We start from the raw sequence: 17857 nt of genomic DNA, 5'->3' as shown, positions 1-17857 counted from the left end.
AAGTAGTTTGATTCCCTATAAAATGAGTCATTAATTAATGGGCCATAGACCTAATTTGAAAGGATAGGCGTGTGACTTTGAACTGGTTCGGCTAGAACCAGTTAGAACATAGCTCATAGAATAACAGAGTTGGAAGAGACCTTGAAGATCTTCTAGTCCGACCCCCTGCCCCAGCAGGTGACATACAAATGGTTTTTCACTCTCTTTTTGAAAACTTCCAGTGATGGAGCATCCACAATTTCTGCAGGAAAGTAGTTCCAATGGTTAATTGTTAATTGTTCTCACTGTAAAGAAATTCCTTTTTAGTTCTAGGTTGCTTGTCTCCTTCGTTAATTTCCATCCATTGCTCCTTTCCTGCCTTCAAGGGCTTTGCAGAATAGCTTGACCCCCTCTTCTTTGGAACAGCCCCTGAGATACTGGAAGACTGCTATCCTATCTCGCCACGTTCTTCTTGTTCTTCTACTAGACATACCTAGTTCCTGCAACTGTCCTTCGTATGTTTCTTCCTCCGGTCCCCTAATCATCTTCCTCGCCCTTCTCTGCACTCTTTCCAAAGTCGCAGCGTTTTTTTAATCGAGACGCTAGAAAGGTGCAGAGAAGAGCAACATACAAAGAACGGTGGCAGGAACTGAGTACGCATCCCAAATTCCCCAGGCCTTGCTCATGCAAATCCAAATTAAAGAATAATGCAATTAAAAGGCGGGAGGGAAGGACAGTTTAAATTTGTATGCCTCATTTCTTTAATTCCAAGGCTGAAAGGCACCCAATGGGCCACCATTAAATGAAACTTGACTTGTTGTTGCCAAATTCATTTTAAAAACCAAACACAGATGCAAAACTATTCACACGGTTCTCATAAATCCGGTTTCCAGGAAAACAATTGATCGAGGGAAAAGTTTACTCAGATTAATAATCAACCGCTTTTATTGTTTGGGCAATCCACTTCAGATTAAAAAATTTTTTTTTTTTTTTTAAAAAAGGCACGTAATTTAAACCAATTTTTTTTCTACGCGGCTGCTAAGAAGCTGAAAAAGATGCAGTTTAATCTTCCAGCTTTAGGATATATTTGGAAAAGGAATAAAATAAAATAAAATTAAGGAACGGGCATATCCCCCTCCTTGGTGACTGAGCATAATCTGCTCTTTGCCTTTACATTCTAAAAACAATCAAGAGGGATTTTGAAATCGTGTCTCTGGTGTGGATTCCATAAGATGTAAACAAGCGTAAAAGTCACACGCTGCTCCTTGTCTACACACAGTCTGGAGCAACAGAAAAAGCCAATTACGCAATTAAGTTCCACGAATTTCATAGATAGTTGCAGGGGTCCAGGGCGTACGGTTTTGAAATGTGTTTGTGAGGATGTGCGTGTGTTTCCATGCCTTGTTTCTTAGGGGAGTGAGAGAGTGCCGCCTTTAATTAATTAATGCGGGTAGTCCTCGACTTGTAACAGTTCTGTTTAGTGACCATGCAAAGTTACAACGGCACCGGGGGAAAAAGGCGACCTTACGACCAGTTTTCACACTGATGACCGTTGCAGCATCCTCTTAGTCACAAGATCAACATTCAGACAACTTGGCTCATATTTATGACGGTCGCAGCGTCCTGGGGTTACTTGATTCCCTTTTGCGTCCTTCTGTCAAGCCAAGTCAAGGAGGAGAAACCGGGTTCGCTTAATGACCGTTTTGCTAATTTAACAACTGCCAGGATTCCCCGAAGAGCTCTGGCAAAAGAACGGTGGACAAATGGGGGCAGGAAACCTCACTTAACAAATGTTTCACTTAGCAGCAGTAACGTTGGGCTCCATTGTGGACTTACCCAAGGACTTACCCAAATCTATGCAAATTTCCTTTCCTCCCCCTCCCATCCACCAAAATAGTGGATATTATTCAGTGTACCTTTGAGAATTAAGAAGTATTTGAACCGAATCAGAGATTGGCTTATGATGGTAGAGATAGATAGATAGATAGATAGATAGATAGATAGATAGATAGATAGATAGATAGACAGACAGACAGACAGACAGACAGACAGGAAGGCAGGAAGGGAGGAAGGGAGGTAGAGGTAGGTATGGATATAAGTATAGGTATAGATTAGATATGGATAGATATAGATATGTAAATACGTATATGCATGCAATCAATATCTATCTATCTATCTATTTATCTATCTATCTATCTATATTGGCTGATTTATAAGCTCTTTGTAAGGTGCCCCTTTGCTCAAATATATAAGAAATAATACAGCCGCCATGTTCTTTCTGCAAACATGTCTAATTATATTTGTAAAGAGCCAGTTTAAAAAACAAACACATAAGCCACACATACAATAGTTTAAGGACCATACAATGGTTTACAGAGTATTTTAGGGACAAACAGATATCTGTCCTCTAGGGAGCTCACAATGGATGTGGTTTGTCTTTTCAGTGCCATTTATAGCTGCCCGCCTGTCTCCAAAAATCCTACATATAGTAGTAGTGTTATCCCAGATAACCCGGGTGGGGGTGGGGGTGGGGAAACCACCCTCTAAAAGTAATTTTCCTCCTCTAGGGTTGCTAGACAGCAAATCTTCCTTGCAGAAGCAGGCAAGCAATCTATTAAAGCTCAGCACTAATCAGTTATGTTCATTTTGCATCTTGAATTTAATTAATAAATCGGTGGCTCGGGCCAAGTTACTGATTTCTAGAATTGAGTAGCGTAGAGTAGCGTAGCGTAGAGTGGAGGAAAAAGGAAAGGAAAGGAAAAAGAAATAGAATAAATTAGAATAGAATGGAATAGAATTAGAGTAGAGTAGAGTAGAGTAGAGGAGTAGAATCAGGAAAGAATAGAATAGAAATAGAAATAGAAATAGAAATAGAATAGAATAGAATAGAATAGGAATAGAATAGAATAGAAATAGAAATAGAAATAGAAATAGAATCAGGAAAGAACAGAATAGAATAGAATATCGGAATAAAGAATAGAATAGAAATAGAATTCTTTGTTGGCCAAGTGTGATTGGACACACAAGGAATTTGTTTCTGGTGCACAAACTCTCAGTATACATACAAGGAACAAGTGATAAATCATTATTATAATCTCATAACCATTTATGATCATAAAGCCAGAAGCTATGAAAAACCTCGTTTTGACTCTGCTGGGAACGACTTCTTGTTCTGCCTTTGCAGCCTTAAGGAGAGAAAATGACAGCTCTTGTGTGGCATCTTAATTGTCTTTTTCAGAAAAAAACCCACTTCTGAGGGATGTGCTGCCTTCTCTCGTTGCTGTTTCATTGCCTGTACTTAAAACCGAGGAGAAAATTTCATTATGGGTAAGTTTCACTTATCATCAACGGAAGGAGGAAAGATTTATGGATGTGACAGAATCATACCGAAAGCTTGGGACTTTACTGAAACGAAGAAGCCGCCCTTCATTTACAACCGTTCGTTTAGTGACTGATCAAAGTTGCGACGACACTGAAAAACGTGCCTTATGGCCGTTTTCCCCATGGTCACCGGATGCTTGGCAACTGACTCGTAATTACGACGGTTGCAGTGTGGCGAGGTGATTCCCCTCGCCTGACAAATTTCTCACTTAGCAAACATAAACGTTGGGCTCAGTTGTGGTCCTACCTCGAGGACTGCCTGCAGTTGTGCATTTCGTGCTCGCTAGAGGGCACTGCTGCACAGGTTGTGACTCTAAGAAGAGGCTGGTACGTTGCAGTCATCTCTGTACAATACAGCACAAGGATCTGTAAAAACAAATTGGAACTGATCGGCTGGCTGGAGAAATGGAAAATGTGTATCTCGAATTCTCCGCCTGTAGTCACGGAACTCCCACGAAATCCTTCCCACTTGTACATCGGAACAGGCTCCAACTTCCAAAAAAGAAGTTGAGTTCTTCAGATGTGAAGGAGAACATTAATTTCAGATTAAGCTGTGGTCTTCGTTGCCACGAGTCTTTTCTGGGGCTTGAGGATTGGCCAAAAGTTAGCATAAACCCAGGGAAACTGATAGATGGAGCTCTGCTTTAGGATTCTTGCAGAATCTCAGAATTCTTCCCAATCTGGCAATGATTTGGCATTTCAAGTTACTTCTTTAAAGAAAGAAAAGACACCAAGAATGGCATTTTTGAAGAGAAAGACTGATATGGAATGGAATGGAATGGAGTGGAGTGGAGTGGAGTGGAGTGGAGTGGAGTGGAGTGGAGTGGAGTGGAGTGGAGTAGAGTAGAGTAGAGTAGAGTAGAGTAGAGTAGAGTAGAGTAGAGTAGAGTAGAGTAGAGTAGAGTAGAGTAGAGTAGAGTAGAGTAGAGTAGAGTAGAATAGAATAGAATAGAATAGAATAGAATAACAGAGTTGGAAGGGGACCTTGGAGGTCTTCTAGTCCAACCCCCTGCCTAGGCAGGAAACCCTACACCGCTTCAGACAAATGGCTGTCCAATCTCTTCTTAAAAACTTTGAGTGTTGGAGCATCGACAACTTCTGGAGGCCAGCTGTTCCACTGGTTAATTGTTCTCACCCACAGGACATTTCTCCTTCGTTCTAAGTTGCTTCTCTCCTTGATTAATTTCCCCCCGTCGCTTCTCTGCACTCTTTCTAGAGTCTCCTTTAATCTAGTACCTTGTCAAGGTTGCTCTGCGCGTGGAATCCTGCCCTGAAAACAGTTGCTTTATCGGGGCCTTTTCAAAGGAGGCTTATCCAACGATCCAAATTGTTTCTCAAACAATACCAAAATTTGAAGATAAGGTGGAATTTCTCACGTGTTCTTGCGATTCTCCAGATGAGCTTTCTTTTCTTTGTTTTTTTAAAAAAAGTAGTAGTTTTCTGTTGAATGTTAGGGGCAAGAATAGTTCTTTTTCAAATTGGTGCAATCTTTAAAGGCTTCTTTGTACTTCCTGGGCTAATTTTATCTTTGGAAGCTGGAATTGGAGCTGGATGGGTTGCAAGATCGCATATGGAATTTTCTTTTGCGATCATGGGATGCGCTATTTTGGGGCCTTTCATACACTCACGCGCAAATAATAATAATAACGCAGATGGCAGACAGAGGAGAGCCAAAGGAATACTTAGTAAACTGGTGATAGAAAAGCCATATTCGAGGTTTTTCCATCCTTCCACTGAACCAGCTCCAACAACTGTTTCATATCTCTAGCTGGACCTGATCAATCTGTACATCTCCATAAATAACCATCCATGCCCTTAGCTTGCCAACTTCATCTCATCTGGAAAGTCTTGGGCATAGAAGAGCAACGGAGACGATGATGTGACCGAAGGGTAAAACAGTTGCTGGAATTGGGTATGTCTACGAGTATGAAAAGAAGAACTAGGGGAGAGACGATGGCAGCCTTACAGTATTTGAGGGCCTGCCCCAAAGAAGAGGGAGTCAAGCTATTGCACCAGAAGGCAAGACAAGAAGCAACGGATGGAAACTCACCAAGGAGAGAAGCAACTTAGAATTAAGGAGGAATTCCCTGACAGTGGAGGTTTTAAATAAGACCTTGGACAACCATTTGTCTGAAGTAGTGTAGGGTATCCTGCCTAAGCAGAGGGTTGGACTAGAAGACCTCCAGGGTCCCTTCCAACTGCGTGATCCTGTTATTCTGCTACCTTAACCGATGCTGGCCTTCGTACAGGCTTTCAAGAGTACCTTCACGATGTGACTGTTTGACGTCACCACCACACCCTTTTTTTGTGTGAAATTTGGGGCTGACGGTCCTTGTAACCCCATACTCACCAGTAAGGTCTCTCCCACAAGCCTTTGTTTGATCTCGGATGACTTTGTGGCAGGCAGCCTCTGTCGTTTTCTTGGCAGCCCCACCCAGCGGTTCGCCAATCTCGCCCCCGGCCCTAATGCGCCACGCAGGTCTCCCATTCAATCTCAAACATGCCTGATCCTGCCTGGAGTTTTCAAGCTCCAACGAGGTGCTGCTCTCACTGCTTAAAAAAAACAACACACACACACAAAAACATCACACACACACACCCCCCAAAAAACCACGTGATCCCTCGGTTAAAAAATGGACCAGGATTCTAATGGTCAGGACTCAGGGTGGTTTTTGACCCAATAGGTCTGATGGTGACTCCTTGGAAGCTCGAACTGTTGTCAGACAGCTGCCAGTCTCTTTGTGTCTTTGAAATTCAAATCTGGAGGAGTGATGTGCTTAGACAATCTTAAGGAAATGTAAAACAACCCCAAAAACCCCCCACCCCACCCCCCAAAATGGATGGCTTTGGGTGATAGGCGGCCCAAGTAGTTTTTAATTTTTATAGGTAGTGCATGCTGCTTATGTTTTATATGGCTGTGCATATTGGTTATGATATGTCTTTGTTGTTGTTGTTGTTGTTGTTGTTGTTCTTCTTCTTCTTCTTCTTCTTCTTCTTCTTCTTCTTCTTCTTCTTCTTCTTCTCCTCCTTCCTCCTCTCCTCCTCCTCTTCTTTCTCTTCCTTTTCTTCTTCCTCCTCTTCCTCTTCTTCTTTCTCTTCTTCTCCTCTTTCTTCTCCTCCTCCTCCTTCCTCCTCCTCCTCCTCCTCCTCCTCCTTTCTTTTCTTCCACTCCTCCCCTCTCTCTTTCTTCTTCTCCTCCTCCTCCTTCTCCTCTTTTTCTTCCTCCTCCTCCTTTCTCTTCTTCCACTCCTCCTTCTTCTCCCCTCCTCTTTTTCTTCTTCCTCCTCCTTCCTCCTCCTCCTCCACAGTTCACAAGTGTTTGCTCCCTCCTCAGTCACTGTTGTTACCGTTCGGTGGACGGAGTTTCTAAGGCCAGCTTCTTCTCGATCTTGCAGCGGTTCTCCCTTCAACCTATAACATCAGCAGTGGTGGCTGAGCTGAAGTTCCTGCATTCCAAGAAGAGAATGTATAAAAGGAATGGCCTCATGGCCAACGTGACCGTGACTTCTGCCACTCCAGAGGTAATACCAGTTTCCGTTGCAACTTGGAACAAACCATAGCTTAAAATGGGGCGTCTCTTAGCAGACCGTCTAACGCTGAATTTCTTCCGATTACTTAAAAAAATAGCGCTGTACAGAGAATGATTAGTTTTGTATCCTACCGTCCCAACCGTCTTTAATGGGGCTGTGATTCTGCCTAGACCAGTCATGGAGTTTGGTGGGAAATGTCCCATTTAGAATAGAATAACAGAGTTGGAAAGGGACCTTGGAGGTCTTGTAATCCAGCCCTTACACCACTTCAGACAAAGGGTTATCCATCCTCTTTTTAAAAACTTCCAGTGATGGAACACCCTTAACTTCTGGTGGCAAGTTGTTCCCCCGATTAATTGTTCTCACTGTCAGGAAATTCCTCCTGAGTTCTAGGTTGCTCCTCTCCTTGATCAGTTTCCACCCGTGGCTTCTTTTTCCTGCCTTCTGGTGCTTTGGGAAACAGGTTGAGTTCTTTCTCTCCCCCCCTTGCAGATGAACACGGGGTCCTTGGTGCTCTCTGATCTTGGTAGTTTCCTTGCAGACGTTTCATTACCTAACTAGGTAACATCATCAGTGCTGGAAGGCAGTAGGGGTTGTGGAGTGGAAGAGGAGGGTGGAGGAGGAGGGCTGTGGGGTCCTTGGTGCTCTCTGAGCTTTCCTTGTAGACATTTCATGACCCACCTAAGCCAGGGCTAGTAGGGAGTGCAAAGTGCTAACAGGGAGAGCAATGCCCACTCCCTACAACTCCTGATGGTATTGCCTAGTTTGGTAATGAAACGTCCTCAAGAAGCTCAGAGAGGACCAAGGACTCCATAGTTTAGTTTAGTTTATTGTCATTGCACCTCGTACAGTGAAATTTAAATGCCATCCGAAGTTTATAACTATAAAAATAAAACACAAACACACAATCCTTTGCATCCTATGCCATTGAATTGAGTAGAATTCAGTTAAATAGAATGCCTTAAAGTCAACAATAGGTTTGTAACTCCAAATAAAAAGAACTAGGGACTGGAAAGATTAAAACTCCTGAATGCTCATCCTTGATTTAGCCGAATTCCAGCTGTGTTCCTTGAAGGGATGTTTCCTCGAAAGGGTCACTATTTAATGCCTTCCGTAATGGAGGTTAGATTTTTCCATGGTGCTTAAAATATTTCCTCCTAACTGAACAGGATCGATCTAAGACCTAAGAAAGGATTTCCTGCCTTCTCATGTACTGTCAAGGAGGCCTGTTTGGCGACGGATTTAAAGGCCGAAATGTTTTCAGATTAGCTAACTAGCTGGATGTGAAACAACTCCAGATGTTTTTTTGGAAACACGGTGTGGTGGTTCTGGAGAATTGGCTTAAATGGAAGAGAGTTAAATGTTCCTCATCTGGGCAACCTCATCCCTTTTTGTGGATAGCCATGTGGGAATTAAACCCAATATTTATTTAATCAACAAATTTACACATGCTGCTTGCTAATTGCTTCTTAAACATTTACAAGTGGAAAGGGTTTTAAGGGAAATTCTTTTTTTTTTAGATTAGGATTATGATCATGGCGGTCATTTATCTCTGCAAATTTGTAACTCTTGTAAAATATATTGCCCTCCTCCTCCCTTCCTTCCTTCCTTCCTTCCTTCCTTCTTTCTTTCTTTCTTTCTTTCTTTCTTTCTTTCTTTCTTTCTTTCTTTCTTTCTTTCTTTCTTTCTTTCTTTCTCCTCCTTTTCTTTCTTTTTCTTCTTTCTTCCTCCTCCTTCTTCCTCTTCCTCTCCTTCTCCTTCCCCTACTCCTTTTTCTTCTTTTCTTCCTCCTCCTCCCCCTTTCCTCCTCTTCCTCCTCCTCCTCCTGCTGCTGCTGATAGTTAAGATCATATGGTATCTAGTCTTTTAGGCCACAAATTAGTTTAGGAAACTTCTACTGTTGTTTTTACACACTCGAGTTATAGCAGTTCACAGCTAATGTCTTGCAGATGGAAACAGTTTACTGGGCTTATTTGCTCAAGACAGAGAAATTCTTCCCATGTTTGTTCAAAAGAAGACATCTGTCACATAGAAGCAGTTCAGACATAAGCATCTTGGCCTAATTCGAATACCTTGTTTACTAAACAGGGCAGACTTATTCTGCATACATACATATTCATGGCATTTAAGGTTTCTTTCCGTTCCGTTTCACTGCGTGGTTTTACACTTAAAATAGCTGGGAGTGTTGATGTTATGGAGTTCCTACAGCTAGAACGATTATATTCTTCTGGGGCTGATTGAACACTCTGCACCCCTTTAGGAAATCTGATTTTTAAGCTGCACCTCCTCCTCAGTAAAGCTGTCTAGGGTGGCAGTTTTGCTTTGCAACTGTGTCTGGCAAGATTTGAACATGCTTTGAACAACGTTTGTGCATATCCATCCCTCCCCCCGTTCTTATTTACATAATAATGTTTTTTGCAAATAAATCTTGATCTGGGTTTATTTCCCCCCAATTTGCATTGTTAATGCTTAACTAATCAAGTTATCCCTGATATCTTCGACCAAACTCCTTAACGCTTGAGCTAGATGTAAAACTGACATAATTCGTCAGCAACCCAGGACAGATTACAGGATTACCTCTGCTCTATTTTATAACTCTAGAGAGCAAATAACCCCAGGTAGTGAGCTGACATATTCTTTTACATTTGAGGGGGGAAAGAAAGTCTTGTAATTGGAAACAGGAGCAAATAAATCGCCGTATTTTTCAGAGTATAAGACACTCCAAAATATAAGACCCACCTAGCTTTTGGAGAGGAAAACAAGGGGGGGAAAAATCTGCCTCCCAGCCGTTTGCCTCCTTGCAGCCTGTTTCAGCTTAGGGCTTATTTTGGGAGTAGGGCTTATATGGGGCAAGAACATGTAAAAATGAAGGTAGGACTTAATTTCAGGGTAAGTCGTATTTTCGGGGAAACAGTGTATCACCTGTCAGCGGTGAAGAGAAGGGTTGTGTTAGAACACCTGTACTTCCATTCTCTTGTCTTGGGAATATTTATCACAGATTATTTGAATGTCTTTAAGCTGCGAGCTGCCCAGAGTCGCTTCTTCGAAACAAGATGGCTCCAGCAGATACATAAAGCAGAAATTAAAATAAATGAAGTCACCCATTCCTTCCTTCCTTCCTTCCTTTTCCCCCCTTCTAGGTCAGTAGCAGTTCTGACTCTCTGGAAGGACAGAGTTCGGATTATGCTCACAAGAGCTACGATGCCGTCGTGTTTGACGTGCTAAAAGTAACTCCAGAGGAGTTTGCGGTAAGTAAAAAAAGGTTTGCATCTTGAAGTATGCTGAACAGTAGTAGCCGTAAGTACTAAAATAAGTTCCTGCTCAGTTAGTTGTAGTCAGCTGGTTTTCCACACATTAGATCAGTGCGTTCTCTCTCTCTCTGTCTCCTCCCTTTCTTTCGCTCTCCTCCCTCCCCTTCTCTTTCTTCCCCCTCTCTCTCCCTCCCTCTCCCTTTTCTCCTCCATCCCTCTCTCTCTCCCTCTCCTCTTTCTCTCTTCCTCTCTCTCCTCCCTCTCCTTTTCTCTTTCTCCTTCCTCCCTCTCTCCCTCTTCCTCTCTTTCCCTCTTTCTCCCTCTACCTTTCTCTCTCTCCCTCTCTCCTCTCTCCTTCCTCCCTCCTCTTTCTCTCTCTCCTCCTCTCCCTCTTTCTCTCTCCCTCCTTTTCTCTTTCTCCTCCCTCCTCTCTCTCTCTTCCTCCCTCTCCTCTTCCTCTCTCTCTCCCTCTTTCTCTTCCTCCCCCCTCTCTATAGTCGTATTACTAACTTAACATCTGCAGTGATTTGCATAACAACTGTGGCAAGGAAGGTCATAAATGGGGCAAAACTCACAATAAACATTTCGCTTCAGTTTGTGGTCATAAGTCCAGGATCTCCATGTCCAGCGTTCCGAAAAGACTGGAATGATTCCTAAACGAAGGGATTTGGCCCTTGGCCTCTTAAGTAGCCGTAAATGAGTGACCACCTCAGCTGCATTTGAGAATAGCTGAGGAAAATCAAAACGCAGCCTCTTGGTCATTGGTGTCAACCCAAGAGCCTTTTAATGGTTCAGTTCAGCGCAACAGCCTGTGAATTTGGACACACTGGCATCCTTCTAGACAGATCCACAATGGGCTTGCCAGATGTCAGTTTTTCCACAATGCATAATTGTTCTTCCTTTCATTTTTTTATCATAGAGTCAGATTACACTGATGGATATGCCAGTATTTAAAGCTATACAGCCAGAGGTAAGTGACAGAACGTTGTTAAGAAGAGCTCTTAAGCTCTGGTTTGTTAGGACAGTTCTAGATCCACTCACTGACTGTTTTCCTTGTAAGAAACGGGTTTCATTCCTATCCTATCACGTTACATTTTGATGGAAGAGAATATTTGTAGCTCAGGGTTTGAACTGTGGGATCCTTGATGCTCTCTAGGTTTAGGGGGTGCCTCACAGACGTTTCATTACCCAACTAGGTAACATCATCAGTGCTGGAAGGGAGTGGAAAGTGCTAGTAAGCGCTGGAGCAAACCCCACTCCCGGCTAGCTCTGATGTTGTTGCCTAGTTTGGTAATGAAACATCTGCAAGAAAACCAGAGGAGTTAGAGAGGTTATCTTTGGTGCTCTCTGACCTTGGTAGTTTTCTTGCAAACGTTTCATTACCCAACTGTCTTACTTACCTGCTGAACTAAAGTGAAACTGAGGACTGTTTCTGAGCTCCCGAGTTACTGTTCTGCTCTGAACCCGTGACCTGTCTGCTTCTGTCTTGAGTTTGCTCCACGTTGGAGACATCTATAAGTGGTATTGTAAAATTGACTTTATGTGTTTATAAAGAAGTTAAATGAAGCCTCAGCCATCTGTGTTTACTTTTCTGACGCCGAATTTACGCTGCGAAACTCTGAACAGTAGCTGGGTTGACTTCACTTATGGGATGAACTGAGCCTGAAAGCAGATGCCACATGCTCCTGAACCCTCAGCGCGAGCGCTGGACGCCCGTCAAAACTTTCGTTCTTCCAGCTTCCTCAAGTAGGCTTTCGATAGGACCCATGTGTTTGACTGCACATGGCCAGGCCACTCAGCTAAAGTCTGGCAGAAGACAGGGGGAGTGGGGGGAATGGCAGATGTTGTAATAGACAGAGGCTGTTTATTTATTTATTTATTTTAATCCCCTAAGAAATGGAAAAAATGGTAATTTTTCCTTCAAATTTCTAGTAAACGCAGCCAGAACATTTTATATATAATTGTTTATCTGCAGTTTAATCGGCAACATATGTACTGTGTGTCCCCAGGACTAATTAGACTTCTGGTGATTACGTTGCTAACTTTTCCAGCTGTCTGGAACTCTAAACTTTAAAACTCTGCTTTGCGTAAAAAGGTCTTTATTCTCTAAGGAAGGATATTCTCTTATTCTTGAGATTGGGTGATACCTTGTTGATCAAACCATGTGATCAAGCCATGCAGAGCTTCCGTAAAAGGATATATATATTTGAGGAAGTAAAGTTTTTATCACGGATACAGATTAACGGAGTGCGAAGGGACCTTGTAGGTCATCTAGTCCAACCACCCACCCACCCCCCGGGCTTGGCTGTTTCCTTGTAGACGTTTCATGACCCAACTAGGTAACACCATCAGTGCTAAAAAGGAGTGTGGTTTGCAAAGAAGAGGAGGAGGAGGAGGAGGCAGGAGAAGGAGAGGAGGAAGAAAAGGAAGGATGGACGGATGGAAGGAAGGAAGGAAGGAGAGGAGAACAACTGTGGGATCCTTGGTTGTTTTCTTGCAGATTTCTCATTTCACCCCTAGTAGGGAGTGAGGTTTGCTCCCAGTGTGTATATTCTAGCAGCTTGCCTTGTCTGTCTAATGTTAAGCTCTGCTCATCTGAGTGTTACTACTGGTGGGGAGAACTGCTTGTACCCTTGAGACAATGCAACAACAGGTTGAGAACGCTGGACGATCAGTTCGTTCTAGTCAATTTTGAGAACCGAAAGAGGGTTTTTCCCTAGCCTGCTCTGTGGGATTTCAAGGAGGCCATTGTTTTGCTTACATCACTCACATATGTTATTTTAAAATAAACTAATCACCCTCGTTGGAAGGAACACAATTGCTGTGATTATTCCTGGACGTTTGCTGCTGTTTAAAAAACTGTTGCATTAATCATTGGTAACTCCCGCTATTATCCACGGGAGAGTAATCAGAACAATACATTAAATCTTTCTTGGGAAACACGGTCCAACTTCAAAACACACACGCACACACAAAACCCACCTCGGGATGAAACTTCCACTAGAAATGGAAAATCTGCTTTCATATATATGAAAGGAAGAGGTTGTTAATTAATAGGTTAATAATGCAACGTACCTGTGAAGGTCTTGTGTTTATTGACTCAAATAATATTACTGTGTTAGATTCTCAGGTTATCTGCCAATTCTCGTTTCTTTCACATTGCCATAAGAAAATTAAATGCTACCATGTGTATGTGTTTCCTAGCGTAAGAAAGCTTAAGATCAGGTGGTATGTACCTAAAAATGGATGGATGGATGAGTGGGTTATATGAATTGCTGAGGTCTGGGCAGCATATAATTGTTATATATACATTGTTATGGTTGGTTGCACAGCCAGTTGTTTAGACTGGATTTGGCATTTATTATTATGATCGTTGTTGATGATGATAAGTAATAACCACCATTATCTTGGGAAAACGTAGCAGCTTCTTATAGAGCATGTGTTCAGCAAAACATTTTCCTGCCATTGAAGCGGAGGGAAGAATTATTACCATGACATCATCATAATAAAAACTAAAAATCTAATTTCTGCGTCTGTCAGAAGGTTCTCCTTATCTCCATCTCAGAATAAATAAAGAGAAAACGTTTGCAAAAGATAGCTTGCCACTCTACTCCAAATCCGCACTGTAGTAACGGGAAAGCCATTAGCAGCTTTCTAGAGTGAAAAATAGCTAAATGGGTTTTACCTATCCTATTTCTGCTTGCTTTCAGCATCTCGGCGCATTCAAAAGCTTTGGCAAATTTATTCACATTACCCTTGTCTTGTTTAGTGAGTGTTTATATAAGCAATGTTACCCAGCCAAGGGTTGACAGTAGAAAAAAAGACCACAGTAGGTTAAATAAAAATAATCTCATTTAAGTTGCTTGCCTTGTGGCAGTGAATTGCTTAGCTCAGGGACTGATAAAAGCAATAAATCTCTTTTCTCCTGCAATATTTTTCCTACAATAAGCAAGAGGGAGAGGCCGGTCTGGGAAGTATCCGTGGCTTCTCTAAGGGGTGTGCAGAGGCATTGTGTGCAAACTTTGTTAGCCCCAACATCCATCCTCAAAGCCCGTTTATTTCCAACGGAAGTTTGCTTCAGTGTAAACTATACATCGGAGGCATTAGCAGAAGTGGCTGGTTCTTGACTGCATCAACAAACGGCTGGCCAGAGGGATTAGCCGTTTTATTTCTATCTTGAAATGATTTGTAAAGCCGTCCATCTCCCAGCTGTGCTTCTTGGCGTGTACAAAACAGGGTTGATGTGGGTTTGTTCCCTAGTTCTCCACCTCTGGTTTTCAGAGGAGAGAAGGCCTCCTCCTCCTCCTCTTCCTCTTCCTCTTCTCCTTCTCCTTCCTCCTCCTCCTCCTCCTTTCGTCCTCCTCTTCATACTCTTCATCTTCCTCCACCTCCTCACAGACCCCACTCCTTTGTAGCACTGATGATGCTCCCTAGTTGGGTAATGAAACATCTGCAAGAAAACCACCAAGCTCAGAGACTACCAAGAACCCCACAGTTCAACCCCAAGCTGCAAATATTCTCTTTTAAGTGTTCTTTTCCTTCTAAAAAACTGACTAGAGGTTATAGGAAGCAGCCAAATGTTTTTTTGCATTCATGGCCCATTTGGGGTCCGGATTCTGCAAATATGATGCCTTCCCTGTACTTAGTTTTCCAGCTGATTCTTCATAGTCTGATGGGGAACTGAGCCGAATCAGAATTCGTGTCTGTATTGCAGACAAGACTAAATGTAAGTGCCTTTAGCCATTTAAATCCCACAGGATAATGCTGAGGCCCTTTTTGATATACATATTTCTCTCGGTCTTTCGCTTTTCTCTGACCCTGAGTTTTTGTGATGAAAATGAGCCATTTGTTTAATTATTATTAACCACCCTGCCGTTGCATTTTCTAGGAACTTGCAAGTTGTGGATGGAATAAAAAGGAAAAACACATCCTCGCCCCGAATGTTGTTGCCTTTACCAGGAGATTTAATCAGGTAACGGGGATTTATTCTGAATTGTAGAAAGTTCGCCCTGCGAAAAACCAGGGAAAAAAAAACGGAATTGTGACAGGGCTGCTTTGTCCTTCCAGGCGATGATAATCATTTTATTTGATGAATTTGAATGTAATTGTCATAGAGTTTCCTTCTGTCCTGCAAATATGAAGGAGAGAGAGACAAGCAGTTCATTTAGTAACCATTCAAAGTTCCAACGGCGCCGAAAAAAAAGTGACTTATGACCATTTTTCACACTTACGACCGTTGCAGCCTCCCAAATTCGGGCATTTGGCAACTGATTCATTCTTACGATGGTCGCATTGTCCCGGGGCCGTGTGATCCCCTTTTGATGACCAAAATCAACGGGGAAGTCAGGATTCACTCAACAACCGCATGACCAAGTTAACAAGGGCGGTGATTTGCTTAGCAGCGGCGGCAAGAAAGATAGCAAAATGAGGCAAAACTCACTTAGCAATAGAAATTCCTGGCTCAATTTGTGGCCGCAGGCCTGTAATTATTATTTTTTTTATCGGATTTTTCAAAGCTGGAAGATGGAGATCAAAGTAAAGATGCAGACTTTCAGTGAAAGAACTTTGAAGTCGGGGAAAAAAAAACATTGTTTTGTTTTGAAAATTGGAAATAAGGTTGCCCTTTGGACAAAACTTTTGTCTGTGTAAGTTTCGGGTTTTTTTTTTTTGATAAAAAATGGAGGAACAATTTGAAGCAATAATTGACATTCTTGGTTGTAAACAAGTTGTCGAAACACTTTCTCCCTCGCTAATGCAACCGTGTCTGTTTGAAATTTACAGATGTAGATAAGTTTAAAAAAAAAAAGTTGATAAATAACTTTTCTGGCTGTGCTCAAGAGTTCTGCAGGAGAGGAATGAATGCAACCCAGTCCTTACTTAACGAAATCTGTAGATTTGTGATAAATTATTCAGTTCACTAAAATCCCAGGGGACAAAAAAAAGAAGAAGAAGAAGAAGAAAAAAGCAACAGCTTGAAGTGAAGCCGAATCCAGCTGGGAAAAGGAAGCCAATAATAAACAGCTCTTTTTTTTTTAATGAGCAAGGGGGATATAAATACAGACTTGAAATAGCTCCATTTGTAAGGGATTTGCATTCTACATTATGCACTTAACAGGGGTGGGTTTACATTGGTAGTTGTAGTGAACATAAACAATTACGGTTTTTAGAGGAGTTTGGTATTTTCCCAGGCTGCAAATCACTTGTATCTCATACTAAAGGAGGCATGTCGTTATTCAAAGCAGCTGCCTGAACTATTTCGCCTTCTATTTCATCCACAATTTGTGCTTCGAATGCTAGATAACGTAGCCTCACTCTTCATCCCGCGCTGACGAGACACTGTTAAGTCCTTAACTTACTCCAGTTCGTTTAGTGACTGTTATTCTACTTGCTTAACAGCTGCGTTACTAACTTAACAACCTCACTGATTCACTTAACCCCCGAAAGGTCATAAAACGGAGCAAAAGTGCATATGCAACAACTGCCTGAGGGCTTTTAGCAGCAGAAAGGTCGGGCTCCATTGTGGTTTCTTTCATTGTGAGTTCTGCCTGTATATCATTCTGGCCTCTTCAGTTTTGGTCCATGGCTGTGACTGTCTCTGAACATGCCAGTCTATGCTTTGCACGTCTCGATCCCTCATCCTAAAGAAGCGTTAACTCTCTGAAATTATTCTTCGTAGGTCTGTTTCTGGGTGGTACGAGAAATTTTAACAGCACAGACCTTAAAAATAAGGGCAGAGATCCTCAGCCACTTCGTGAAAATAGCCAAGGTGAGTTTGGGATGTGTTCTTTTTCATTCTTTCTCGAAATATCGTTTCTTTTTGATAGCAACCCTGCCTTCTTTGATATTGCTGGGAACAATATCTTTCTTTCTCTCTTTCTTCCTCTCTCTCTCTTTCTCTCTCTTTGCTCTTTCTTTCTCTCTCTTTCTTTCTCTCTTTCTCTCTCTCCCTTTCTCTCTCTTTTACTTTCTTCTTTCTCTCTCGCTTTCTTTCTCTATATGTGTCTTTCTTTCTTTCTTTCTTTCTTTCTTTCTTTCTTTCTTTCTTTCTTTCTTTCTTTCTTTCTTTCTTTCTTTCTTTCTTTCTTTCTTTCTTTCTTTCTTTCTTTCTTTCTTTCTTTCTTTCTTTCTTTCTTTCTTTCTTTCTTTCTTGTAGGGATAACTTGGTCAACAGAATTGTGAGTGGCTCCAGGCTTGATCCAAACTTCCGAAGGGCCCATCCCCGCTGATTTCCTTGCTCAGGGCATATAAATTACTTCATTCATTTGTCAAGCCAGCCCAAAGGCTTAAAAGCTTCCATTCTCAATCCCTGAGAATTTATTTCCCTCTTTCTGGTATTCCCACCTTGAAAAAAAACCTGACAGGAACTTCCTGTGAGGTGGGCTGAGTAGACAAACTCCCCCCCACCCCCGCCTCCTCCTCAGAATCACCATTAAAATCTGTGACAAGCCCGGGTTAACATCACAGCCGCCGCCCCCGAATCTGAAGCCTGGAGATGCCAAAATATCTTAAGCCAGGAGTGCAGAAACTTTCTAATTTGCTTCGACTCTCACAAAAACCGTTGAGAAACGAACCGTGTAACCGAATCCCCTGCCTCCTGACATCTGGTCTTTGCATTTGGTTAAGTTTTTGCACCAAAAGTCAGGCCGAGTCTTCTGACTCTTCTGTAATTTACAGTGCGAACAGCAAACGTCTGGAACAGCAATTATTTTATTGAAC

At 42.2% G+C, this 17857-nt stretch overlaps 1 protein-coding gene across 6 annotated transcripts in view; it reads left to right on the top strand.

The window, feature by feature from the left end:
- RALGPS1 (Ral GEF with PH domain and SH3 binding motif 1) overlaps positions 1–17857 on the top strand; it is an 89876-nt gene that overhangs the window by 12833 nt on the left and 59186 nt on the right. For 5 of the 6 annotated variants that reach the window (XM_087914755.1, XM_087914753.1, XM_087914759.1 and 2 more), the window contains exons 2-7: positions 3218–3306; positions 6756–6881; positions 10031–10138; positions 11061–11111; positions 15030–15113; positions 16818–16907. In XM_087914755.1, the coding sequence (XP_087770881.1) occupies positions 6825–6881; positions 10031–10138; positions 11061–11111; positions 15030–15113; positions 16818–16907 (390 nt within the window). In that variant the 5' untranslated portion in view covers positions 3218–3306; positions 6756–6824. Of the gene's footprint in view, positions 1–3217; positions 3307–6668; positions 6882–10030; positions 10139–11060; positions 11112–15029; positions 15114–16817; positions 16908–17857 lie in introns of all 6 variants that reach the window. The other variant, XM_087914758.1, reaches the window with a different exon arrangement.

The sequence above is a fragment of the Pseudonaja textilis genome, chromosome 17, assembly GCF_049901715.1.
Source record: "Pseudonaja textilis isolate UNSWEBS1 chromosome 17, rPseTex1.2, whole genome shotgun sequence".
NCBI lineage: Eukaryota > Metazoa > Chordata > Lepidosauria > Squamata > Elapidae > Pseudonaja > Pseudonaja textilis.
Note: the sequence above shows the minus strand (reverse complement) of the source record. Positions and strands in the feature narration are given on the sequence as shown.